Raw genomic sequence first — 27876 nt, 5'->3', positions numbered from 1 at the left:
TGGTCCAGCTATCTTTGAGAACTCCTAAATGAATCTATGATAATATCTCGCTAATCCTAGAAAACTCCAAATCTCTATAGGTGAAGTAGGCTGTCCCCACTCTACCATTGCTGAAACCTTGGTTGGATTTACCCCTATCCCCTTCTTTGACACTACATGACCCAGAGACTTCACTTCTTGTTGCTAAAATTCACACTTCTCGAACTTGGCATATAACTGGTGTTCACGAAGTGTCTGCAACACTGTGCGAAGACGTCTAGCATGATCATCCTCCGACTTAGAATAAATCAAAATATCATCAATTAACACGATGAAAAACTTATCCAAGTAAGCCCTAAAGACCCTGTTCATTAAATCTATGAAAACTGTTGGTGCATTAGTTAATCCGAAAGGCATGACACAAAACTCATAAGAACCATATCTAATGAGAAATGCTGTCTTAGGAACATCTTGCTCCCCAACCCGAAGTTGATGATATCCAGAACACAGATCAATCTTAGAGAAATATGTAACTCCCTTCAACTGATCAAAAAAATCATCGATCCTGGGTAAAGGGTACTTGTTCTAAATAGTAACCTTATTTAATTCCCTGTAATCTATACATAAGCGAAGTGAACAATCCTTCTTCTTCACAAACAAAACTGGTGCTCCCCAGGGTGAAGTACTCCTACGAATAAAACCCTGACTGTGCAATTGCCAAATCTGATCCCTCAGCTCTCGCATCTCTACTGGTGCCATCTTATATGGTGCTCTAGCAATAGACATAGTACCTGGAGCTAAGTCAATAACAAAGTCTATCTTGCGACTAGGTGGCAACCCTGGAATCTTTTGAAAAACATCTGAGAATTCCTGTACAACTGGTATACTATCAAGTGACACAGTAATCTCTTCCTCAGTCTCATCCTCCACATAGAACTAATAGGTGCTAGAAATGCCGTTAGAATATGACATAGTGACGACATACATATCCTGACCAGGTATAATAGGCCTATCATAACAATTAACTTTGGCATGATAGTGAGATAACCAATCGATCCCAAGTATTACATCATAAGTGTACATGTCCAGGACCAATATATTGGCTAGAATCTATGTCTACCAATATCTAGTGTCACAGGCCCATCACTCTAATGTAAAATGGTAGTATCGCCTAAAGGTGTAGAAATACCATGAGGTCTATCGCATACTTGCGTTGTCATCCCAGATAATGCAACAAATGATTTAGGCACGAATGAATGTGTAGCACTCGTATCAAATAAAACACAAGCATGTGTACCATGAATAGAGAACATACCTTCAATAGCCTGAGGTGCATGAACATCCTGTGGCATGGGGTTGTACACCCTGCCATATGCAACTGCTGCGATGCCTATCCCTGAGGCTGTGGCGATGCTGGTAAAGCTGGATATATCTGTCCCAGAATCCGTGGAATCTGTGGAGAAGGTAAAGGTAATGGTGTCCTCTGTCCCTACTGCACATGCTGTCCCTATCCCTGTCCTGATTTAGGACACTGCTTAGGAGTGTGACCAAGCTCTCCACAAGTATAGCAACTACCCTGAAAAATAAATTTCTTGGAAATTCTTCCATTGAAACAAACTTACAGTATTGATTCCCACAAGTTCTTTTATAAACTCATTGATAATCGTCCCATCTCAACACAACGTACCTATAAGCAAAAATTTGTTTGCTTGTCCAAATACAAATCACTCTACTGTGATTTTCTTTTATTATCGCAACACACACATTCCAATATAGTTTAATAAAACCATTTATGTAAATATCACAAAAATGCTCTCATGAAACACAATTGAGATACCAAAACCACCAGTTCACTTTATTAAGAACTTCTTTAAACCATAAACTGCCAAAAGAATAATCGTCATATATTCTTTAAAATAATACTAGTGCAAGTGATTTAAACAGTATTATACTTCTAATAATACTTCCACTACTACTAGTAAGAGAAATCACTCTTAAAGGAGCATTCATCCTTGAACTCTAGTACCATCCTTGTTAGATGCTCTGACATCTTCTTCATTATGACCTTCCTTAAGGTCCTCCCCTCTACCTATCTCCGCTTCAAGTACCACCGAAGTTGTGTTGGGTCCAAGTATGGTGGCCAATCTCGTACACAAGAAATCTTCCTTGGCTTATACTCCAAAACAACACTTATTGGAAACAATTCCTTGGTCTCCAATTCTACTTTCTTGGTCTGCCTACGCAGAAGAAACGTCGGAGTAATCTTTTTCTTCTTTGGGTCCTTCTTTGCTTTCATCGTGAACCCCATTCTCTTCCTAGTGCCAACCATTATGAAATTACAGAATAAAATTGATATCAGTATATTCTAAGTAGAACGTAAAGGAATATAATGAATCCAAAACTTAGGCTCTAAACAAAAGAATACGCTACACGGAAGTCTTATATGAAATAACCCTAGAGACACTTAAACTTGGAGTGCTTTGATACCAACTGTGATACCCTCAATTATAGAGTCACGGGTGATCAAGTCTGAGCACAAATTCGAGGGATACCAAACAATTAAGTATTTAAACAAGCATTTGAATACAAAAAGAATTTAAGAATAAAGAATAATTAAGCTGAAACAAATCTAAATAATAATCCTTGAAATACTAATTAAATAATCCTCCAAAAATAAAAAAATATCCAAAACCTCCAATGCTATTACAACTTGGGAATCCATCTAGTGGACCCCTAATAAAACCTAACTGGAAAAAAATAATTAAACTGTTATCAAATCCAAAACTAAAACATAAAGAAAAGTCCTACGTAGTCAAAAGAGTGAATGACTGTCTTTGCTTGGCACGAATAATCCCTAAGACTTGAACTGTCGAACACTTGAAAAATAATAGTGGGTCAGGCCTACGAACAAGTTCTACTCTACTACAATTCAAACAGAGACCCGATACACATATACTTCCTAGACAACTCAACAATAACTAAGTAGTCCATATATATATATATATATACACACACACACACACACTATAGGACGCTCACTGGACTATAAGCCTGTCTCAACCTGAATAGAAGGCAACATGTAAATCGCACATAAAGTGGGCATGTGTACCTAGACCTACCAAGGCACCCAAATGTCTACTATATCTAGTTATCCATCTTAGGCAATATATGCACCCTAACCATGATCTTGAGACTCAAGCTCATATCATGACATCATAATCATATGTATAAAAATCCATCCATAACTAAGGTATGTCATTTAGCTGTTTGTTGACCTAACAGGAATACAAGTAGGAATTAACATTGTAGTTAATCCATTCCCTTATACCAGAATAGGTAAGACTTAGCGTTTTAAGCTAATCCGTCTCTAATATGCCAACGTCCCATACCGGTGCATATAGTTCACAAAATCTAATAATTGATAAAACAAAATAAAGTAACTCATCAATTAAAATCCAGAGAATGATATAGTGGAAATTAGATAAATAACTGAGCATATTATATTGAAGTATTCAAGAGTAAACTCATATTAACCCATTTAACTTGCTAGAACAATGACAAGCAATTAAATCTTTCAAAACCATTAACAACATGCAAATTTAATTTTAAATCTCATGATCTTCAAGTTCATAGCATAGATTAATCATTCTAGAATTTTAACATGCTCATTTAAAACATTTAAAACCCCCACAAAAGTTCAGATTTACACTGGAGCCTCTGAAAACCCAAAAACACGTTAAAAATACACTTACTGGTGTATGTACAAAATGGGAGCTGACTTCATTGGAGATAGAGCAGCCTCCACTCCGGCAATCTCCATCCCTCTGTGAGTTCCAATCCCTCTGTCCTCCATTACTAAGGTTCCTAGGTGTCTGAACTACATCCCAAAACATCCCCATCATGTATAAAAATCCAGTATCCATTATTAACACCAATTAAAACAAGTATTCACATAAGAAAATTCTAGATCAAGTAATTATAATTTAATTAACATACATATTATTTTAATCTGATTCAACGCGCATACATGATCAATTTAAATGTCTAATTAGCCCTGGAATTGTTTTAGGCATGTAAAGAACACAAGTCCAAGGGAAAGAGTTAGAATATGAACTTGCCTCAAGGTTTCAGATTGAAACCCTAACTTATTCTTCCTAAATTTTCCAGAGACCTCTGATTGCCGTCAAGCCTCCTACTGGTCTGGTTCTAATCCATAACCAAACCCTCTTCCTTTCTCCTTGGTCCAGCCCCTTCTTAGCTGAAACTCTCTATCTTCTCTCTCACAGTTTTTCTCTCTCTGTATCTCTCTATTCTCACGTCCCTCTCTCTGCTGCTATAAGGGTTTACAAATGTAACGTTTCTAATTTTCAGTATTTTTCATTTTTCCAGAAATTCGTTGGGACAAGGGTATTTCTGTCTTTTCATGTTTGTCGTTCGGGATGGTGGTTAGGTTCATTTGCATTTTTAGGCATTTTAGATTATGTGGATTAAGTGGTATTTGTATGTGGTGCATTGTATATGTGTATGTGGTGTAAAGGGAAGATTAAACAAAAAGAAAAAATAAAAAGAAACTGTGGGGCCCACCACTATCTCAAAAGTGGTTTAAAGACCACTATTTTGCTCCCTTCATTTCTCTCTCCCCGTAATTCTCCTCCTTCCTCTCTTTCATCTTCATTTTTATTCCTTCTTTTGCTTCAAGCTTTGAGTCAAGATAACTCTCTCAATTCTTGGAATTTTTGAGTGACGTTTGAGGCGAAACGGAGAGCACGACGAGCTCTACGCACTAGTGTAAGCAATTCCAGCTTTCGTGCTTCCTTTAGATTTTGAAATTCTTGATCATTTTAAGGGTTTTGCTCAATTTGAGGTAGGAGCTTCCTAATTCACATTATTCATGCACCTTTGTGAGTTAATCTACATGAATTGTGTTATACATGCTTAATTGTGTTAATTGTAGCCTAAATTGTCTTGATTGTATATATGTGAATATGTGAAGACTTGTCTTGATTGTACTATATGGAAAGTATTCTTATATTGTGAGTTATGCCTATTGTATTGTTCACATGCTATGAATGGTGTAGGAAAGCATGCCCTATCGAATTTTGTGATGATCCATTATTGTTTAAATATTAAAAGTATGAGAACATGCTTACTTGTGTAGTGTCAAATTCCTTATTTTCATAGTATTGAGATCATGAGACATGGATGTACACCATTGGGTTGCATGAAGGGAAGAAATTGTTCTTGAAATGAAAATGGGGAGTTTTGGGAAAGAATGTTTTGATGAAAGTGTTTTGGAAAACCCGGTCACCGCGGGGGTACCAAAGGGCCGGAGGTTAATATAGCCTAAAGGGGACTAGGGAGTCGCCCTAACATGGTTGAGCTAGCTAGGCCCCATAATGACGCTGCGAGGGTACCAAGGGTCAGGGACACTAGCCAATCCTCCTCTCATGTCGTTGCACGGTCACCAAAGGGCGGGCTGTATAAACAATTTAAAAACGATGATTAAATTGTGAAAATGGGAAGTGACATCGGCATGCATTACATCTTCATTGTATCTTATTAATTGTGTAGAGATTGGAAACCATGTTGTATTTTCCCCTACATTGTATGACCCCGACTCCTATTGGCCTATTCTTTGTTTTGGATTCACGGGGTCTCATGAGGTGCGTCTTAGGTGCCACCTACTGAGCAAATTGTTCACCCACCATACTTATATTTTTTTTCAGGTCATGGCAAGGAAATGGCGGATAAAAATCCTCCGCAAGCTTGAAAGTTGTTAGAAGATGATTTTTTTGCTATTTTGTATTTGGCCATTTCATGTATAATCATAGTTTTAGGGAATGTAAATAAGTTTGTAATTTTGGCCATTGGGTAATGTAATTAAGTTTTATTCACTCAAAACCCTTTATTATATTTTAGTGACGTGTGGCAAATTTTACTAACAACGTGGTTGTTGAAATTGTAATTTAGTGTTGAAATGTATGTAAACATGTACGTGAATGTAAGGGTGTGGGTGAAAATTACCAAAAGTTGGTGTATATGGGTTTACACAGGACAGTGGGAAGTGGAAGTGAGAATTACCCAGAACTAGTCGACGTATGGCTTCCCAAACGTCGACCGCTATCTTGTCAGTGGGTCATTTTTGGCATACGTTCCAAACCAGTCGACGTATGGCTTCCCATACGTCGACCAGTATCACATCCCAAACTAGTCGACGTATGGCTTCCCATACGTCGACCGGTATCTCGGCAATGGGTATTACCACTGTTCATGACCCAAACCAGTCGACGTTTGACGCATATACGTCGACTGGTTTACGTCACATATGTAATTACTATTTAAGATCTTAAATTACACTTTAGCACCCAAGTGAGGTTACACACAATTATTTTATAACCTACTAAAATGCAATAATTGTATTTTGACCACCGAAAAGACTATATTGTCCCGGATTTTATTTTATTTATTGCGCGATGCAAGTAAATAACTATTATACCCTTGAGTCTCAAATTATTGATTTGTAGTAATTTACCATTTTTCCCTTTTAGACCTTGTTATTTAAATTTAATGTGAAAAGACTGTTTTACCCTCGGATGATTTTGGGTCCGGTAAAGACCCGTTTAATGATCCGGATCCATGAGGATTTAGGTCGTTACAGAATGGTATCAGAGCCTTGGTTCGAAAACCTATAGGACGATGGGTAGAGGCATACATAGGATTGCATGGGAGGTTGTTTGCATTGTATGTGTGATTACTTGCTACTTGTTTATTACTCGATGAAGCATGCTTAACTGCTTACGTGCTTACGTGTTTACGTGCTTAAATGTTTATATGAAAATGTTTCTTGTATAGTTTTGCATGCTTAGTGTTGTTACTGCATCATTTCATGTTGAGTCAATCATTGTGGACCTTAGTGTCATGTCATTGAATCGTTTTTTATTTTTATAGCACGATGTCACGGCGTGAGGAAACCAGGGAAGTTGGCCCTAGGCCGACTAGGGGTGATGTTGGCGAGAGCTTCAGCTCTAATCTGGATGAGCTAAATGATGAGGACACACTTTTTAGGGACTTGATTCCCCCAAAAGTTGCCCCCACAAGGAGGGAAAATGTTGAAGCACCCGTGGAAGTGGGTGAAGGTTATGTGGCACTGGAGTTGAATCGTTTGTTGTAAAGTGTCGTGAGAGTAACGATTACGGCTCAGTCGCAGTCGGTACCACAACCTACAGTTCAAGTTGAGGAGACGCCAGCTCAGAAGCGTCTCAAGATCATTAAGGGATTTTCTCAATTGATGCCAATAATGTTTGAGGGCGGTGCGGATCCAATGGTAGCGAATGACTACAAAGATCAAGTTGAAACTCAGTTGACCTCAATGGATGTGACAGAAGATCACCTGAAGATCATCCTAGCAACTTACAAGTTTGCTAAGGATGCCAAACTCTGGTGGAAGTCAGTTATAAGTCGGTATAAGGTGGAGACATGAGTTGGGACAAGTTCAAGGAATTATTTTATGAAAAGTATTTTCTGATTTCTAAAAGATGGGGGCTAAAGGACCAATTTTATAACCTTATCCAGGGCAATATGGTGAAAGATGAAGTTGACAAGACTCAAAAGTTTGTTTCCGGTCTTAATGATCGAATGAGACCGTTGATCACAACACAGTTCATTAAGGTTTATTGTAAAGCAATGGAAAGGGCTTTAATGTTAAAGGCTGACATTAAAGATAAGGATGCGAGAAGAGAGCAGTGGAAGCAAAAGAGGGGTGCAGGGCCATCTTTAGAAGGATCATCTTTGAAAAGGAACAAGAGCGGTCTATCTTAGTTTTAGGGGCAGCAATCTGCACGATCCGCTCCTACCACTCCTATGCTAGCGGGTTCTGATAAAAGTGGAGTCATATGTTTTCAGTGTCAGCAGCCAGGGCATTACAAGTCAAGTTGCCCTATGAGATCGTCTGTAGTTTCTCCAGCTCTAAGGGCTTGTTATTGGTGTGGCCAGCAGGGCCATCTGATCCGGGATTATCCTACTCGAGGAGCAGGCACCGGTAGTGGCAGAGGGTCACAGTAGAGGCCGTCACAATCGGCTGCAGCTCAGTCAGGTTTCAGACCGCCACCACCATAACCTGCCATGTCTTCTCAAGGTTCTCAACCAGCTAGGAAGGATACTCCAACTGTGTCGGCACAACAGTCTAGTGTTCAGATTGGTGGTTCTCAAGCACACGCACAGCAGGGACGTGTCTTTGTACTTGCACCGACTGATCCATCTTCTGGTCCATCAGTTCTTCGAGGTATATTTCCAGTGTTTGGTTCTTGGGCTCGTATTCTCTTTGACTCTGGTGCATCTTATTCCTTCATTTCATCATCATTTACACTTACATCAGGGTTGGCGGTTAGTTTCATGGATCGGGTGTTGTGTGTTGATACGCCAGTTGGGGTTTCGATGTCTTTGAATCGAGTTGTGCGGAATTGTTCCATTGTGATAGTCGGACGGACCTTTGTGTTCGACCTTATCCTCCTAGAGATGACTAGCTTTGATGTCATTCTCGAGATGGACTGGTTAGCTTTCTTTCATGCCACGATCGACTGTTACAAAGGAAGAGTCACAGTTTGCACTCCTAAGGGAGATTGTTTCTTTTTCATGGGAGATCGGAGCGATTCCCAACCTTCATTATTGTATGGAATTCATGGACGAAGTCATGAAGATTATTTCTTGGCTAGTCTTCTAGCCGAAGAAGCTGATGTTGTGGGAGAAGATTATCCGGAGGTTGTTCATGATTTTCTGGATGTGTTTCCAGAGGATTTGACAGAGTTGCCTCCACACCGAGAAGTGGAGTTTACTATTGACTTGATGCTCGGTACAGCGCCGATTTCTATGGTACTGTATCGTATGGCACTAGTTGAGTTGGAAGAATTGAAGAAGTAGCTCGATGATTTGAGGATGAAAGGTTTCATCCGACCGAGTGTGTCATAGTGGGGCGCACCAGTCTTGTTTACTAAGAAGAAATATGGTTCTTTGAGGTTGTGCATTGATTACTGGAAGTTAAATCATGCCACTATCAAGAACAAGTATCCTTTGCCAAGGATAGATGATTTGTTTGATTAGTTGAGGGGAGCCAGTTGTTTCTCGAAGATTGACTTGAGGTCTGGCTATTATCAGTTACGGGTTAGGGATGAGGATATCTCGAAGACAGCATTCCATACACAGTATGGACACTATGAGTTCCTTGTTATGCCTTTTGGCTTGACTAATGTGCTAGCGGCATTCATGGACTTGATGAACCGTGTCTTTCATAATTACTTGGACCAGTTTGTGGTAGTTTTCTTGGATGATATTCTTGTGTATTCACGATCTCGGGAGGAGCACGAGGTCCATTTAAGTATTATTTTACAGATTTTGCGGGAACACCGACTGTATACCAAATATGAGAAGTGTGAGTTTTGGCTACAAGAGGTGAAGTTTTTGGGACATGTTGTTTCGGAAGGTAGAGTGTCAGTTGATCCATCAAAGGTTGAAGCAGTTTTGAATTGGGAGCAACCCAAGAATGTTTTTGAGATTCAGAGTTTCCTTGGCCTAGTGGGTTATTATCGGAGATTTGTGAAGGATTTCTCCCGTTTGGCAGCTTCTATGACCCGTTTGACCCGGAAAGGGATCAAGTTTATGTGGAATGAAGCCTGTGAGTCATCTTTTCAGGAGTTGAAGACAAGATTGACTACAGCTCCAGTGTTGGTGATACTTGAGCGTGGCTTGGGTTATGTGATCTATTGTGATGCTTCACGTGATGGTTTGGGATGTGTGTTGATGCAGGATGGTAGAGTAGTGGCTTATGGGTCTCGACAGTTAAAGACTCATGAGTACAACTACCCTACTCATGATCTGGAGTTAGCGGCAGTCGTGTTTGCCCTGAAGTGTTGGAGACATTACTTGTATGATGAAAGGTTTGAAGTGTTTTTAGACCACAAGAGTCTCAAGTACCTTTTCTCCCAAAAGGACTTGAATAACATATAGAGAAGATGGGTTGAGTTCTTGGAAAATTACAATTTTGATTTACAGTATCATCCGGGCAAGGCAAATGTGGTAGCAGATGCCTTGAGCTGGAAATCTCGTGGAACTTTGGCCGGATTAGCTATTCGGAAATGGAAGATGCTTAATGATCTGGCAGAGATGGGATTGTATTATGATGACGACGATGGTTGTGGTGAATCGGCATTCTTGTTTAGTCTTGTGGCTCATCCTACTCTTGTTGTGCGAGTGATTGAGTCACAGAGACAAGATTCTGATTTGGATGCCATTCACACTTTAATCTCCAGTGGTGAGACAATGAAAGATTAGACCTTGCATGCAGATGGGGGCCTACAGTACAGGGGTTTATTGGTGGTTCCCATAGTTTGTCGTGAAGACATCTTACGGGAGTTTCACACTTCCCGCTTTACAGTTTACCCGGGTGGTACCAAGATGTATCACAATTTGAGACGTCAGTATTGGTGAAACGGGATGAAGAAGGATGTTGCATAGTTTATGGCTAGATGCCTTACCTATTAACAGGTGAAGGCCGAGTATCAGGAACCAGCTGGGTTGTTGTAACCATTGTTTGTAGCACAATGGAAATGGGAACATATTGCTATAGATTTTGTGGCAAGTCTTCCAAGGTCACGAAGAGGCAACGAGGCCATATGGGTCATTATTGACAGATTGACCAAGACGGCTCACTTTTTGCCTATTAAGGCAATAGATGATGCAGAGGCACTTGGTGTTCTTTATATGAAGGAGATTGTGAGGTTACATGGAATTCCAGTAACCATTGTCTCATATAGGGATGCTAAGTTCACTTTGAAGTTCTGGGAAGGACTTCAAGCAGCGTTTGGTACAGCGTCGCATCTTAGTACTGCATTCCATCCATAGATAGAAGGCCAGTTGAAGCGTACTATCCAAATCTTGGAGGATATGCTTTTGGCATGTGTGCTTGACTTGGGTGGCAGTTAAGAAGACCACCTTCCACTTATTGAGTTCGTATACAACAACAGTTATCAGACGAGCATTGAAATGGCTCCATTTGAGGCATTGTATGGCAGACCCTGTAGATCTCCTATTTGTTGGACTGAGGTAGGCGAGACAGTTGCCTCAGGACCAGACATTGTACTCGAGACTACCGAGAAAATTAAATTGATCATACAGAGAATGCTCACGGCTCAGAGTTGACAGAAGAGCTACGCGGATAGGTAGAGACGACCGCTATCTTTTAAGGTGGGAGACTATGTTTTCTTATGGGTTTCTCCATGAAAAGGTTTGATGAGGTTCAGGAAGAGTGGCAAGTTGTCGCTACGATTCATTAGACCATTTCAGATTTTGGACCGCGTAGGGGAAGTTGCCTACAGACTCGCTTTACCGCCACGGATGGATAGGGTTCACAATGTGTTTCATGTGTTAATGCTACGGAAGTATGAATTGGATCCATCTCACATTTTGAATTGGGTCAATGTGGACATTGATGAAGATGTCACCTATGAAGAGGGACCAGTTCAGATCCTTGACACACGGAAGAAGGTGTTAAGGTGTAAGACGATATCGCTAGTGAAAGTTCTTTAGAGACACCATGGAGTCGAGGAGGTTACTTGAGAGCTTGAACCGCAAGTTCACTCCAAGTACCCAGAGTTGTTTTCTTCCCCAGGTATGGTTTGATTTCGGGGACGAAATCCTTGTAAGTTGGGGAGATTATAACGTTTCAAATTTTCAGTATTTTTCATTTTTTTAGAAATTCGTTGAGACAAGGGTATTTTTGTCTTTTCACGTTTGTCGTTCGGGATGGTGGTTGGGTCCATTTGCATTTTTAGGCATTTTAGATTATGTGGATTAAGTGGTATTTGTATGTGGTGTATTGTATATGTGTATGTGGTGTAAATGGAAGATTAAAGAAAAAGAGAAAATAAAAACAAACTGTGGGGCCCACCACTATCTCAAAAGTGGTCTAGAGACCACTATTTTGCTCCATCATTTCTCTCTCCACGCTATTCTCCTTCTTCCTCTCTTTCATCTTCATTTTTCTTCCTTCTTTTGCTTCAAGCTTTGAGTCAAGATAACTCTCTCAATTCTTGGAATTTTTAAGTGACATTTGAGGCGAAACGAAGAACATAACGAGCTCTATGCGCTAGTGTAAGCAATTCCAGCTTTGGTGCTACCCTTGGATTTTGAAATTCTTGATCATTTTAAGGGTTTTGCTCAATTTGAGGTAGGGGCTTCCTAATTCACATTATTCATGCACCTTTGTGAGTTAATCTACATGAATTGTGTTACATCATGCTATATGGAAAGCATGCTTATATTGTGAGTTATGCCTATTGTATTGTTCACATGCTATGAATGGGAAAGCATGCCCTATCGTATTTTGTGATGATCCATTATTGTTTAAATATTAAAAGTATGAGAACATACTTACTTGTGTTGTGTCAAATTCCTCATTTTCATAGTATTGAGATCATGAGACATGCATGTACACCATTGGGTTGCATGAAGGGAAGAAATTGTTCTTGAAATAAAAATGGGGAGTTTTGGGAAAGAATGTTTTGATGAAAGTGTTTTGGTAAACCCGGTCGCCGCGGGGATACCAAAGGGCCGGAGGTTAATATAGCCTAGAGGGGACTAGGGAGTCACCCTAGCATGGTTGAGCTAGCTAGGCCCCATAATGACGCCGCGGGGGTACCAAGGGTCAGGCACACTAGCCAATCCTCCTCTCGCGTCACTGCGGGGTAACCAAAGGGCGGGCTGTATTAACAATTTGAAAGCGATGATTAAATTGTGAAAATGGGGAGTGACATTGGTATGCATTACATCTTCATTGCATCTTATTAATTATGTAGAGATTGGTAACCATGTTGTATTTTCCCCTACACTATATGACCCCGACTCCTATTGGCCTATTCTTTGTTTTGGACTTGCGGGGTCTCATGAGGTACGTCTTAGGCGCCACCTACTGACCAAATTGTTCACCCCACTATACTTATATTTTTTTTCAGGTCATGGCAAGGAAATGACGGATGAAAATCTTCCGTAAGCTTGAAAGTTATTAGAAGATGATTTTTTTGCTATTTTGTATTTGGCCATTTCATGTATAATCATACTTTTAGAGAATGTAAATAAGTTTGTAATTTTTGCCATTGGGTAATGTAATTAAGTTTTATTCACTTAAAACCCTTTATTGTATTTTAGTGACGTGTGGCAAATTTTACTAACAACGTGGTTGCTGAAATTGTAATTTAGTGTTGAAATGTATGTAAACATGTACATGAATGTAAGGGTGTGGGTGAAAATTACCAAAAGTTGGTGTATATGGGTTTACACAGGACAGTGGAAAGTGGAAGTGAGAATTACCTAGAACTAGTCGATGTATGGCTTCCCAAACGTCAGCCGGTATATTGTCAGTGGGTTATTTTTGGCATACGTTCCAAACCAGTCGACGAATGGCTTCCCATACGTCGACCGGTATCTCAACAGTGGGTATTACCACTGTTCATGACCCAAACCAGTCGACGTTTGATGCATATACGTCGACCGGTTTACGTCACATATGTAATTACTATTTAAGTTCTTAAATTACACTTTAGCACCTAAGTGAGGTTACACACAATTATTTTATGACCTACTAAAATGCAATAATTGTATTTTGACCACCGAAAAGACTATATTGTCCCGGATCTTATTTTATTTATTGCGTGATGTAAGTAAATGACTATTATATCCTTGAGTCTCAAATTATTGATTTGTAATAATTTACTATTTTGCCCTTTTGGACCTTGTCATTTAAATTTAATGTGAAATGACCGTTTTACCCTCAGATGATTTTGTGTCGGGTAAGGACCCGTTTAATGATCCGGATCCATGAGGATTTGGGTCATTACAACAAACCCTATTGCAGACCATCTTATGTATATTTATAGGTTAAACATAATCCAACCCTAGTCCTAATTGAAATCCAAGTTTGACAATGAAGGAATGAAAATAAAATAAAATAAAAGGAAAATAACACGTAATACATATATATAATATACTGTACGTGACTACATAAATATATATTTATAAAATATAATTTATACTTATATATATGCATCTTACCATCCTAGTATAATAATAATTACTTATTATCAAATAAATTCCTATATATATATATACATCCCTCCATGGGTTAATATCCGTACCCATTAGAAATCCTATCCAACTAGTCCATGCGACCCATTAGTGTGGTCCATTACTACTATCCACTGCCCAACTCCTTTATATAAAAATAAAACATTTAAATCCTAGCAATTAAGCTACACATAATACACATCAACAGATAAAAATAATTCAATTAAAATATTTAAATTCAAATAAGCCAACAAATTATATTTAATCACTTAATTAAATTAAACACATAAACAAATCATCAATTAATCAATTAAATAAACTAAAAATGCAATTAAATAATTAATTAAATACTGAGACTATCCTTCTAAAATTAGGGGTATTACAAATTCCGAGTTATACATAATATTAAAATCTCAAGGTTGAACAATTGACCATAGTATGAGATTCGTGGTTAAGTCAATCCCTAAGATCTTCTCTCTTTGATCTAAATACTTTTACTTAGTTTAATTTTTGTTCATGTTATTGAATCACAACACACAACAAACAAATTTTTTCTCCTAAATTAAAATAGTAATTAATTAAAAACTCGATAAACCACCATAATCCCTGAGGTTCGACACCCTCTAGTAGCCCTATCCTGCAAATGATTCGTTCTATTGCGAGTGGTATAAATTCTACACATCAATCATTGGACTACGTGTTTACTTGTTAAGTGGCTTGTTAATGATGAAAACATGTTATATGTGATAATATGGCAAGTAGTGAGTATGGATTATGACAAATATGTTGTGTATGGTAATATGACAGATAGTCGAGCATGGATTATGTAAGCGTGTATTATATGGAAGGATGATGAAGATGAACATGATGTTTAATTTCACGTAGTAATTTAACGAGCACGTTATTTAAATTGATGTGATAGGAACGGCTGTGTCAAGGTATATGTTCCGATTATTTTATATATATATATGCATGTATAAGAGTATGCGGATGGACATGTGATAGTTACTAGCGTTGCTGAGTGCTCGTTAACGGTGTTGTTTGTTTTGTGGGTCACGACTTGAGCAGACGTAGAGTTCAGTTGCTTAAAAGTTTGTTTCGATGTTAGTTCTTATCGAACAAATGACGTAGGTTCCTAGCTCGTGGATTGAGCCATTCGATATGTGGTCATTCCGATCCTCTAGTTACATTTTAGTGCGGTGCTTAAGGAACGACCTTAGAACGGGTTCATGTTTCATGGCACGGTGTTTATGTTGTGTATGAGTTTCATACATCAAAGTATGGGGGTCTTGTGACCATAGAGGTCAGGTTTGTGATGTGGGATTTTCGTGAAGGACAAGTATCTTTAGGGATTCGGTGTTTGTGATTTAAGTCACGATTGGGTGTGATGGTTCTCTTCGAATCGATTTGTGATACGTATGATATATATATTGGTAGATTTATGAGTATGGTTTGTAGATTATGGGCGTATGTTTCGGCTACTTTAGTACACTCTGATGAGATGTGTCGGTTATGATTGTTAACGAGACTTTCTTGGTCCTAGTAGGTATAAACTAACAAAAGTGTTGAACAGGGTTATACCAGTGCAGGGTGACCGACTGTTAGATGTGATTTATTTAGTGGTCTTGTAAGTAGACCTGTCAATGGATCGGATTCTGATGCGAATCCGATCCGATTAGTCAGATATAGATTGAATAAAAAATCTGATAACCCGTTTATGATCCGAATTCGATAACCCGTTATCTTAACAAATCAAATATGGATTTTACTGATCCAATCCGATAATAATTCGATCTAAATTAAACCCACTTCTTATTCGCAAACCCACTTCTCATTCCCAAATCCATTCCTCCTTTAATCTATCCAAACCCTAACCTATATCATACAACAAAATTATATGTTCTCTCACTCACACTACCATTGACACAAAACAACGATATTCCCAAAGTACGTAGCAAAGATGCAACACAAATCATAAAAATGAGCCTATCGATCGGTGACTACTGCAAAATATTACTCCTCTCGGGTTAGTGTTCTTCCGTTCACTCTCGTTCGATCTCACTTCTCCTCTTCATATTTTTTGTTTTGAAAGTTAAAAAAAGGAGAGGTATTTTGAAATACCTCAAAGTAATTTAGGGGTGTAATGAAATTTTCCCTTCTATGTGTAACCAGTTTCGAGCCTTGCCCTTTGGTTTAAGAGTTAAGCCCTAAACCAAAAGGCTACAAGGTGAACCAGTAGATCAGTGCGTACATATAGTTTGAGATTTAACATTGAAATTTATATCCAAATTGAGCTCTTTCAAGCTAACTCCATCTGAATTATTTATATATATATATATATATATATATATATATATATATTATATGTTGAATTACATCAATTCATATTTCTGATGTTGAAATTTCGTACTATATTACCTGTATTTTTACGAATCGAACTTGATAAACATTATTCAGTTTTTTGGTTTCTATGTTTAAAAGATGCCCTAATTTGTGTTATTTGTTTGTTGATTTGTGCAAGTGTGTAGTTATATTATCGGATAGGTCTATCGGATCGGACATACGATAATCAAACAAATCGGATACGGATTAACTCAATAAAAATCCGTCAGATTATCGAAACAGATCGGATCACTCATTATGCTTATCGGATTCGGATCGAATTAGCCATGATCCGGTCCAAATCCGATCCATTGACAGGTCTACGTACTTGTAAGAGTCTATTTTATAGACTAATTAGTTAAGAGGTGTTTTGCATTTTGGAAACTTACGGAGGTTTGTTGTGGGTGTTTTGACTCTTGGTCAATTGATTATGTGGCAAGGTTGTCGAGTGAGTCTCGAGGTTGGGTATAGTAGTCATTTTTTGCTGGATAATTCAAAATTGCACGATCCAGGCGGTTGTGGTTGTTGAGATGTTTGGTTGTTTCCGATCAAGGTGGTAGGTATCGTGTTACCTTGTGGATTGTATTTTAGAATCATGAAGCAATGAACCAGACTTTTACTTATAGCGTACTTGGGGTATCGGGAGTGGTACTCATTGCCTAAGGATCTAGGAGGGCACATGAAGTGTTTATTGGGATGCATGATTTGAGATGAGGATGATCTCATAGGTTTAGCAGGTAGCTCCATTTGATTTTTCGTTGGGGCCAAGGGCGTCGAGGGATAGGTGAAAGGGAAGGTAATGATGTTGACGTTAGGGTGTGAGGTTTCTTTGGCTGGGTATGTAGATTGACTTGTGAATGGTGGTTCGAGTGACCGATTAGATGTTAGCGACTAATTGTTACAATAGTTAGTTTCGAGGAGATAGTTGGACGTTAAGCACTCTGGTTACGGTGCTCATTTCCCTTTTGGGATTTGTTGACGTGGCGTTGCTGCACAGGGATTCTTATCCTTATGGCGAGTTAGTGGTTACTGTAGGGAGTATCGAGGGTGATGTATGCTCTCACATTGTGTTGGTGTTGTCCTAAAAATGCTAAAAGAGAAGTTAGCTAGTAGTAACTTGTTGTTTCGATGGGATGTGGGTTGCTTGTTGATTACAGTTTGGCATGTGATGGGGTTATGCAGTTGTGAAGATGAATGTAGACTATTTTGTCTCTTAGGGGTCAGTGAGGACGGCGTTGCCAAATAGGCGTGTCAATCTTCTGATAAGTGAGTAGGTTGCTATAATTGATGTCATTAGTTTTGTGCGCACGGTGTTTGAGGCAGTGTCGCCTGAGAATGTAGAGATAAAATGGGGGTCGAAGCATCGTTTTCTGTCATAGAGGTTACTATCAATGTCTATTAAGAAACCCCATGTCAAAGACACACACATGTTGATCGAATGCCTTTAGATATCCCAACTCCTGTTGAATCACATGTATTGAATCGAGAATTCAAGTTACCATAGGAACAAACTGGGTGTGCAAGTTTTAACTAAAATAAATAAATATAAATTATGTAAATTATGTCATCTTTATTGGAAAAATGGCATGTCAAGTTACTATTTTGTTGTGTTTTTGTGTTTTTTCACTCAACCAAAAAAAAAAATAGTAAGTTTGAAGCCACATTTGGACAACATTAAAATCTAACACAAAGAATATTATTGATGTACTCATAAAGAGCCAGAACCCAAATGCCAACAAAGGCTGGTAACAAAGCCAGGAACTCAACAACGAAGCCCTGGACACCCCGATTATTGAAAAAAACAAAAAACAAAATGAGAACTCAGCAGCAAAGGTCTCCAATAATGCCAATAAAGAACATGGTAAGGATCATTGCCATCATTTTTTAAGAAAATTCTCGAACCATCTAGCTGAGTTTTTCTTATATCTTTTCAACCCATCATTGTAATCCACATAATTGATGCCGAAACGAACAGTGTAGCCTGAAGCCCATTCAAAATTGTCCAATATCGACCACGAAAAATATCCCAACAGATTGACACCGTCCCTAGATTTTAAAGAAAATAGTGGTCACACATCTTTTATATATTGACAAGAAAATGAACAGATTATATAATAAGCTTGAGCTCAATGATACAACTTTATGATACAAAAAAATTTTGGTCGGAGACCATATTTGAGAACCAACCTGACTGCTCTATTAACAAACAAGAGATGGCGGAGGTAGTATTTTATCCTGAAGTTGTCGACGAGGGCTTGCTCGACTGTTAATGTGGCATTATTTACCTCATCAACACCTACAAAACATTTGTAGTAAGCGATATATATTAGTGACAAATTGTCCTTTATATTTTTGGTGATAAAATTGAGTTTGCTTAATTGAAAATATTGTAAAATGAGTACAACAGTATAATTATTTACCGTTCTCCATAATCATAATTGGTGGATTATTGTACTTTCTCTTTATGTAGAGTAAAAGATCCCAAATTCCTCTTGGATAAACATATAGCCAATCTGAACCAGCCTGTAGATCCATTTCAAGACATAGAATAGTTCATTATATAAGTCAGCATTTCATGCATATTAAATGTTAAATATAATAATAGTAATATTTCCAATAATTTTGAAGTCTATGTGTGGGACAAGAGAACTGCATGTGCCTAATAGCACATGGTGAATTGTGGAGAAGAGGCCATCCAAAAAAGTAAAAATAAAAATAAAATTTGTCGCCATACCGGCTCGCCAATAAAGGTCCCATTTCTGTCAGCTGGCACAACAACATATCACATATATCAGTTTAGCATAGTGATCTATGGATTGTGCTAATGACACAAGAATTGGATTAATCAAATTACCTGAGAGAGTAGCCCGAGAATCTGTTGTGTAACTTACGTTTAGTGTAGCACCGAGTAAATGTGCTGTATAGTAAGCAGTATAGTAGTTCAACCCAATATAATCATATGATCCTTTTACACTGTTGGATTCTGCGACAGTGAATCTTGGAAGTCGTTGTCTGACAAGACTCCGCATCGTTTGTGGATAGTTACCGTTTATCAATGGGTCCATAAACCTGCAATGATAAAATAGTTGGTAACATTTTTTTGCTATTAATCTCTATTTAATTTAATCACTTGTCACGTTTTAGTGTTTTAGTAGTTAAATTAATTATGCAACACGCAAAACTCACCATCCTAGCATGAAATCAAGTGCCCGTAATGAAGCAAGACGGTCGTTAGTCGAATTAGAGTATGGCACATTCCATGTTGACACAAGCACTATTCCAATTTTCCCCCGCTGTAATGCCTGCAGGTACACATGCATGAACTTATTAGAGTAAATGTTAATTAAGGTTGAAAAGTTTGAACCAAATGTGAAGTTTAAGACTCCTAGTATAACCCTTATAGGGACGGACCCAGAAACTCAAGTGAGAGAGGACCCGGAGGGCAGAAACTCAAGTGAGGGGGAAGGGAGTGGGGACGGATGCAGAAACTTGATCAAGTGAGTGGGGAGGGAGGGGACCGACGCAGAAACTCAAGTGGGGGGATAATGAATTTTTTTCAATAATTTTAGGGGAGCAATTGTAATATTTCGTAAGTATATATATATATATATATATATCAAAATGACAAATTAGTGAGACGTAATAGTGTAAAAAATAAAATAAAATTCAGGGGGGCAATAAGCCGTCCCTGCCTATGACTGTGATATTCAACATATATATTTCTCAAAATGCTACTGTATGAGCTATATATATATATATATATAATATGTTGAAGGAGAACTCGAAATTAAGAACAACCTGATAGTTGGATTTGTACAAACTGACTGCAGCTGCATGAGCAAGAATTTGGTTGTGTGTGACAATATATGGCTCGATACCCGAATCTCCTCCGGTGCAATTGTTTTCTAGCCATGAAGAGCATCGACCAGGTGCAAAGGCACCAGATGTATAACCAGCAGTGCTATAGCTCCATGGCTCATTGAAAGTGGCCCAGTTTTTCACTCGATCACCAAATCTCTCAAAGCAAAGCTTTGCATAGTCATGAAAATCATTCCTGTAAAATTAATAATCTAGCTCAATTGCTTAGTAACACCATATATTATTTTCAATTTTTTTCGGTAAATCATATATTATTTTCTTGAGCAAGTAAGAAGCTTAGCTTGGATTCGATATTTATTCACTTTTGCTTTTTTATTTTCTCTTTTGGTTTAATTGATATTTATTCACTTGATAATTATTAAATGAAGAGACAATTAGTTGAAACACAAAAAGAAAACCCTACCCTTAGAACATAAATGACTCAAATTCTTAGTAGACATTGGATATCCCTTCTTCTTCCTCTCCTTTTTTTCTCTCTATTTATCTCTCAATTTTGGACTTTAAGTCCTTTTTGTTGTATTTTCTTTTAAATAATTAACTCTTTTTATTATTACAATTAGATCCTTATTTTTTATTAAAAACAAAAAATTGTGATTTTTTCTAGCGGTATCCTGTCAAAGAGTATCTTATTGTATAGTCAAATATGGATAATTATTAATATTTATTAAATGAAGCTAGAGACAATTAGTTGAAACACAACCCTAACTTTAGAACATAAATGACTCAAATTCTTAGTAGACATTGGATATCCCTTCTTCTTCCTCTCCTTTTTTTCTCTCTATTTCTCTCTTTCATTGTCAATTTAGGACTTTAAGTCCTTTTTGTTGTATTTTCTTTTAAATAATTAACTCTTTTTATTATTACAATTAGATTCTCATTTTTTATGAAAAACAAAAAAATTATGAAATTTGCTAGCCGTATCGTATAGTACAAATATCCAGCCGTATCCTGCCATGTCTCAGCCATATTAAACATGTATCCAACCATATTTCATTTGTATTTGTGTTGAATATGTATTCAATACTGCAACGACCACCCTAGGAAAGTATTCATGCTTCCTACATTATAAAAGAATTGCATATGTACCTTATAACGAGTCATCAAAACATATGAATTGGTAATGAAAATTGATTCACTTACACAATTTTAGAACTTAAGAAACCGCCATAATCAGTATCCAAGCCTTGAGGAAGATCCCAGTGAAAGAGAGTAACATAAGGCTTTAGACCTGCGTTATAAAATAACAATTTAATTAAGTTCAACAGTGTAAAAATTAAAATTGCTAATAGAGTGTGAGGTTGAATCACCACCATTAGCAAGGAGCTCATTTATGAGGTTGTTGTAGTATTGAATCCCTTCCTCATTCACACCTCCACTTAGCTTCCCAGCTGCAAATTATGAAATTTAGGATTAACACTATGGGAAGGGTTGTGAGATATATATATATATATATATATATATATATATATATATATATATATATATAATCCATTAATTTGAAATGGTAAAGTTTAATTAAATGGTGATGGTATATATCATCATCATTTAATAAAAACTAATCTCTTTGCAATGAATGAATGAATTCATGTGAATTTTTATTTTATTATTTTATTTTATTTATGCCCGCAACCCGACTCGAGCCCCAACCCACTTCTTTAAGAATAGAGAGATTATACCGCTAGGACAAAGTGATCATCTTACTTGGTAACACTCTAGACCAAGCAATTGAGAATCGATAGGCATCTAGATTCATTTCCTTGAGGAGAGCCACATCTTCCTGTGACATGAGGGAAAAAATAATAATAATGTCAATACTCACACTTAAAAAGAACTTTACAATGGAGGGCAAGAGGAGTTCTTAAGAATTTTGATATTAATTGATTATTCAAATACCTTGTATCGATGATAAGAATCAACGGCCACATCTCCATTACTACCATCCTTTATCTTCTCTGCAGTTTCAATATATAAATAATTTCAAAAATCACACATATTGGAATTACTTCTACTCTTTTCTTTTTTCTTTTTCTTTTTTATGTAAATAAAATAGGTGTATGAGTCTCTTGTTATGCAAATATATATATAGAGAGAGAGAGTTCTCAAATTTCTATTTTCCAAGTCATGCACTTTTTTATTTTTTTTAAACACAAATATAGGTGGCAAGTGAGTTTGACATAACAAATCAAATTTTACAATGTAGAAAATTATTTTTCTAATTGTTTTATGCATTTTGTTTAATGATATTGGAAATAGTTTTGATCATAAAAAATGATCCAGTAATGAATATTATTTTTCTAATTGTTTTTATTTATATTTCTTCTTAGCTAGGATTGCTCTTGTTATAAAATTTTCTTCCATTTCACTACTCCTATTTTTCTCTTTTATTTATATTTTTTGCTGGACAAAGAGAATGACCTGGATATTTATGTGTGAATGTATCCCATATACTTTTCCCTTTACTATCCACTCCACCTTCAATCTGTAAAAAAAATAAATAGAATGATCAAACAAAAACAAGCGTACATAATAGGACACACACAACACACACACACAAAATAATAATAATAAAATAAAAAATAAAAAAATAAAAAAAATAAAACAGCACCTCCATTTGAAAGTCTCTACATACCTGATAAGCAGATGATGCTGCCCCGAAGACAAAGCCTGCCGGGAAACTGCTACGGTTGAGCTTATCTAAACCATGAGTTACTGATAAAGCTGGGCTTGTGCGGTCGATCAAATTCATGCCATAAATTCTCTGGGGGAGTTGTAAACCACTACTAGTCACTACTGCTTCAGCAATGACTAGGAGGACTAAGAGGACATGGGCTTGAATTGCCATAACTGATTTTGTCTAGCTGTTGTGTACCAATAGGGAGAGACTGGAAAGGGTTTATATAGAGCAATGCAAGAAGTAAGATTATTTGTTTCTCATTTTTTTATTCCTCCACCGCCTTGTACGTCCAAATTTCATGCACATGCAAGTTCTGGAGGTGAATAAACAGTGCCAAAATTCAGTATACCCGGCCCGGTCACATGTGATTTGAAATATGCCTTTTGAGATTTAATTATATGTATAATTTTAGCTTTTTTTTATGAAATTTGTTATTTTATTTTATCATTTAAATGGGCAATAGATTGAAATTTTGAAATTTGAACTCGAAATTAATCCAATGCCTAACCTAGACTGGATTATAATTCTATTATATATTTACTTCACTTAAAAACCTGTTTTTCAAGCTAGGTTTTTTATTCGGTTATGGAAATGAATAGTTTGCATAGCATTTTTATATATAAAAATTAATACACTTTGGTTCACCGTGTAGAAACCAAAAAAAAAGATGAAAAATTTTATGCTCTATAGCATTAAATTTGTATGGTAACTTTTAAAAGCTAAATGCTCCTCTCTTCTTTTTCTGCTGCCAAGAACATTTTTTGTTCTATGAAATGCTTTCGATCTGCCATTGAAGGACTTCCACTCGGCCACGAGCATTGTTGCTGCTTGGAGTCTCCCAAGCTCCTGTATTAGAGCTGGTCTGTATGGTAGTTGTTTTTGTTACCTCAAACTCACAAAACCTCAAGAAATGACAAAAGAAATAAATAATGCATCACACCACTACTCAAAGATTTATGTGATTCCGCATATAATTAGTGAAAATGGGCTAACAAAATTCACAATGAAAAGAAAACATAAGATTATAAATTCTAAAGCCACCAACTCTTTGTTTCTCTTAAACTCTCCATTTCGACTTCGAAATTTCGGATACAAGAGGTAGGAGTATTGGTTTCTCATTTTTGTATTCCTCCATTGTTTGTACGTCCAAAGTTCATGCACATGCAAGCTCTGGTGGTGAATTAATAGTGCCTTACTTCAATAGGCGGGTCATAATTGGGTATCCGAGGATTTGTCCGGGCTAATCCAGTATAAGGTGTTTCCACATAGAATTGGTAAAATTCGAATTATATTCGAGTGCATGGCCCTAAGGAATTGTTTATACTTAGGAGAAATCGATTTTCAAACCTAATACTTTATGAAACATCAGAACATCAGGACCCAAGTTTTTTCCAATTATAGGTAAAACTAAATCAACCCAAACCCCAAGCCAACCCCTTGGAGTTGATTTAGTTGTAGCTATAATTTTAACGTTTTTATGGAAATTTTCATTTTAAACTAAGTTTATCTTTTAAATGAGCAATAGATCCAAAATTTGAAATTTAATCTTTTTTGCATGAACTTCAAAAAAGATGTATCAGAGGCATTGATTTTTGGACTTGTGAACTGGAAATTAATCCAATGCCTAACCTACACGTACTGGATTATAGTTCTATATGTACTTTATTTATGAACCTGGAAATTATTAGTTTACATAGCAATTTGATATATAAATCTGAAATTAATGTGTATGGAATCTTTTAAAAGCTAAATGCTCTTCTCTTCTCTTTCTGTTGCCATAACCATTTTTTTGTTCTATGAAATGCTTTCAATCTGCCATTGAAGGACTTCCATTCGGCCACGAGCATTGTTTCTGCTTCTAATCTCCCAATTGCTCATGTATTAGAGCTGGTATGTATGGTAGTTGTTTGATGCTCTTTCACAGTTTAGTTTGTATCTTTCTTTGGTTTTTATTTTTTATTTTTTTTTATAACAGGGTGTCCGGGGCTTTGCCGGGACTAATAATGGACCTGTGCAAGGCACCTCCTACATGAATCAGTAAAGTTCGAACTATATCTATCGACGTGACCCTAAAAATTTATTTGCACTTAGCGCCTCCCACATGGATCGGTAAAAATTTGTTGTACATTGTTTTTCTTTTATTTAGGTGTAGCAAATCGGTTATAAGCTCAAAACCCTCTCCATTCAAATGTGATTCGGAAAAAGAACCCACAAAATTAGAAAATCGTTTCTGATTATTATATTGGTCATTCAAATGTTACGTGCTGCCAAAAATCAGAATCACATGCTGAAATATGCAAAACAAGTACTTTACTAATGAAGAAGCTTGATGAAAAAATTCACGGACTTTTGTTTCTATCAACAAATTGTACGGGGGCGAGTTTTCTATGCTAAACCCATGCATCTCAAGCTTAATCCACCAACAAAAACAAAAATCAATTTAAATTACTGCGTGACAAAGAATTCAATTTAAAGTAATCTATTATAGGAGATGGGGCTGATGACAAAGGAATCATTTTGATGTCAGAAAAAATTCATTATCTAATAATTAATCTTTAATTACTAGCTTAAATTACTGCGTGATTCCAAAAATAAAATTTATTAAAAGGGCAAAGAATATACAAGAGTGCCTTAGAGGCTATACATTCTGCAGTTCATTAGAGATAAACGAAGATTTCAATGAGCTTCTGTGTGTGTAACCCATTTGACATTTTTTAAAACATGCTCCTAACAATCTGCACCGCACGGAGTCATTGATGTAAAATGGGTTTGTGGATCATCATGGAGACCGTTTGGATTGTTCAAAAAGAGGGTTTCATATGAATGATAATGCTTATGCGTAGCCTGTTGGAAATAGTGGCCTAGTTACACACAATACTACTATTTTGAAGAGAATAAAAATAGTGGAAAACACTTTTTATTTCACTTGATTGAAAATGGGTAAAATACATAGGTTTATATAGGCTTCAAAATATAAATGTAAATGAAAATTAACACTCCACTAACATAACATTTAGTAAGCAAAACACTAACATAACCATTACTAGTTGTAACTCTCCTACCCCCTACTAACTCCAATAAAAATTCACATAAATATAAAATTAAACACGAAATAAAAAAGCACCTATGACCTTCAAAGACATTTTAAAAATATAATAAAGTACCTATGACCTTCAAAGACTTTTTTTTTTTCAACTCCAACCAAACTCCTTAACTTGTGAAAATCTACAAACTTGAGGGGCTTGGTGAAAATATCCGCAACTTGATCTTGTGACTTGATGAACTTGAGCTCCGCCTCGTTGTTGGTTATGCATTCTCTAATGAAATGAAATCTTGTATCAATATGCTTCCTTCGTTCATGAAACACCGGATTCTTGGCCAAAGCAATTGTTGATTTGTTGTCTAAAAAAATCTCCATTGACTCTTCTTGTAGCATGTGTAATTCCTTCAACAAATTCCTCAACTAAATTGCTTGACAAACACATGAAGTGGCTGTAACATATTCTGCTTCACAAGTTGAGAGGGTGACAATGGATTGCTTCTTTGAACACCATGTAAAAGCAACATTTCCCATGAAAAAACAATAGCCAGAAGTACTTTTTCTATCATCCAAATCTTCGGCCCAATTGCTATCACAATAATTCACAAACTTGAAATCATTAGTAAATGAATAGAATAACCCAAAATCAAGGGTACCTTTGATGTAACGAAGAATCCTCTTAGCCGCCTTGAAATGAGTTATGGTGGGTCTTTCCATAAACCAACTAACAAGCCCAACCGTAAATAATATGTCTAGCCTTGTGCATGTTAAGTATCTCAAGCTTCCAACAAGACTTTTGAAAAATGTTGGATCCACCGTCTCTCCATCTTCATCTCTTGACAATTTAATTCCAACTTCCATGGGCGTGTTCACCAATTTACAATCTTCCATCTTGAATTTCTTGAGAATTTCCTTAGCATAGCCTTCTTGGTGAATGAAAATTCCATCTTTCATTTGCTTGACCTCAATGCCAAGATAATAAGCCATGATGCCAATGTTCGTCATCTCGAACACTCGAGCCATAACCTTCTTGAAATCTTCAAACATTTTTGGATTGCTTCCTGTGAAGATTAAATCATCCACATACAAGCAAACAAAAAATATATCTCCATTCTCACTTACTTTGGAGTAAAGAGCATGTTCATATGGGCACTTTAAAAAATTATTGTCTTGAAAATATTTATCAATCCGCTTATTCCACGCCCTTGGTGCTTGCTTCAAGCCATATAAAGCTTTCTTCAATTTCAAGACTTTGTTTTCTTGCCCCTTTACAACATAGCCCATGGGTTGTTGAACATACACCTCTTCTTCAAGAAAGCCGATTTCACATCCATTTGGTGGATTCTCCAATTGTTTTATGCTGCCAAAGAAATTAACAATCTAATTGTTTCCAAACGAGCTATGGGTGCAAATAACTCATTATAGTCAATTCCGGGCTTTCGGTTGTACCCCTTGGCGACCAATCTTGCTTTATATTTTTCAACTTCACCATTTGCATTCTTCTTTGCTTTATACACCCATTTGACATCAATTGCCTTTTGCTCTTTTGGAAGTGTAGCAAGCTCCCATGTGTCATTCTTCTCTTTAGATTTAATTTCTTCATCCATAGCATTTCTCTATTTTTTGTCTTGTGCCGCCTCTTCAAATCCTACGGGTTCACAATCCGCCAAGAGACAAAAAAGTGTTAGATCACCTAACCTTTCTGTTATCTCACCTGTTTCATTATATATGTCACGAAGACTCTTCATGCAAAGTGGTGGTGTGTCACTTGAACTTGATGATGATGGAGTTGATTGATCTTGAATTGATGGTG

The 27876-nt window shown here is 36.9% G+C and overlaps 2 protein-coding genes across 2 annotated transcripts; both read right to left on the bottom strand.

Annotated features, from left to right (window-relative positions):
- Nucleotides 1-18114: 18114 nt before the first annotated feature.
- Nucleotides 18115-23191, bottom strand: LOC132314839 (beta-glucosidase 12-like). Its single transcript, XM_059813644.1, has 14 exons — nucleotides 23125-23191; nucleotides 22979-23067; nucleotides 22765-22828; nucleotides 22243-22301; nucleotides 22051-22126; nucleotides 21660-21737; nucleotides 21490-21577; nucleotides 20269-20524; nucleotides 19657-19772; nucleotides 19325-19539; nucleotides 19205-19236; nucleotides 18891-18993; nucleotides 18658-18766; nucleotides 18115-18516 (listed from the first exon to the last, which is right to left on the bottom strand). Exons 1-14 carry the CDS (start codon nucleotides 23189-23191, stop codon nucleotides 18348-18350), a joined length of 1521 nt encoding a protein of 506 aa, XP_059669627.1. The 3' UTR covers nucleotides 18115-18347.
- A 3295-nt stretch (nucleotides 23192-26486) lies between these two features.
- LOC132313950 (uncharacterized mitochondrial protein AtMg00810-like) lies at nucleotides 26487-27670 on the bottom strand. Its single transcript, XM_059812883.1, has 2 exons — nucleotides 27513-27670; nucleotides 26487-27423 (listed from the first exon to the last, which is right to left on the bottom strand). Exons 1-2 carry the CDS (start codon nucleotides 27668-27670, stop codon nucleotides 26487-26489), a joined length of 1095 nt encoding a protein of 364 aa, XP_059668866.1.
- Between the last annotated feature and the right edge of the window lie 206 nt (nucleotides 27671-27876).

Source organism: Cornus florida, unplaced genomic scaffold (genome assembly GCF_030987335.1).
Source record: "Cornus florida cultivar Cherokee Brave unplaced genomic scaffold, ASM3098733v1 CherokeeBrave_3.0.0_Hap2_Chr06, whole genome shotgun sequence".
NCBI lineage: Eukaryota > Viridiplantae > Streptophyta > Magnoliopsida > Cornales > Cornaceae > Cornus > Cornus florida.
The sequence above is the reverse complement of the archived record's forward strand: the minus strand, read 5'-3'. Positions and strand labels throughout refer to the sequence as shown.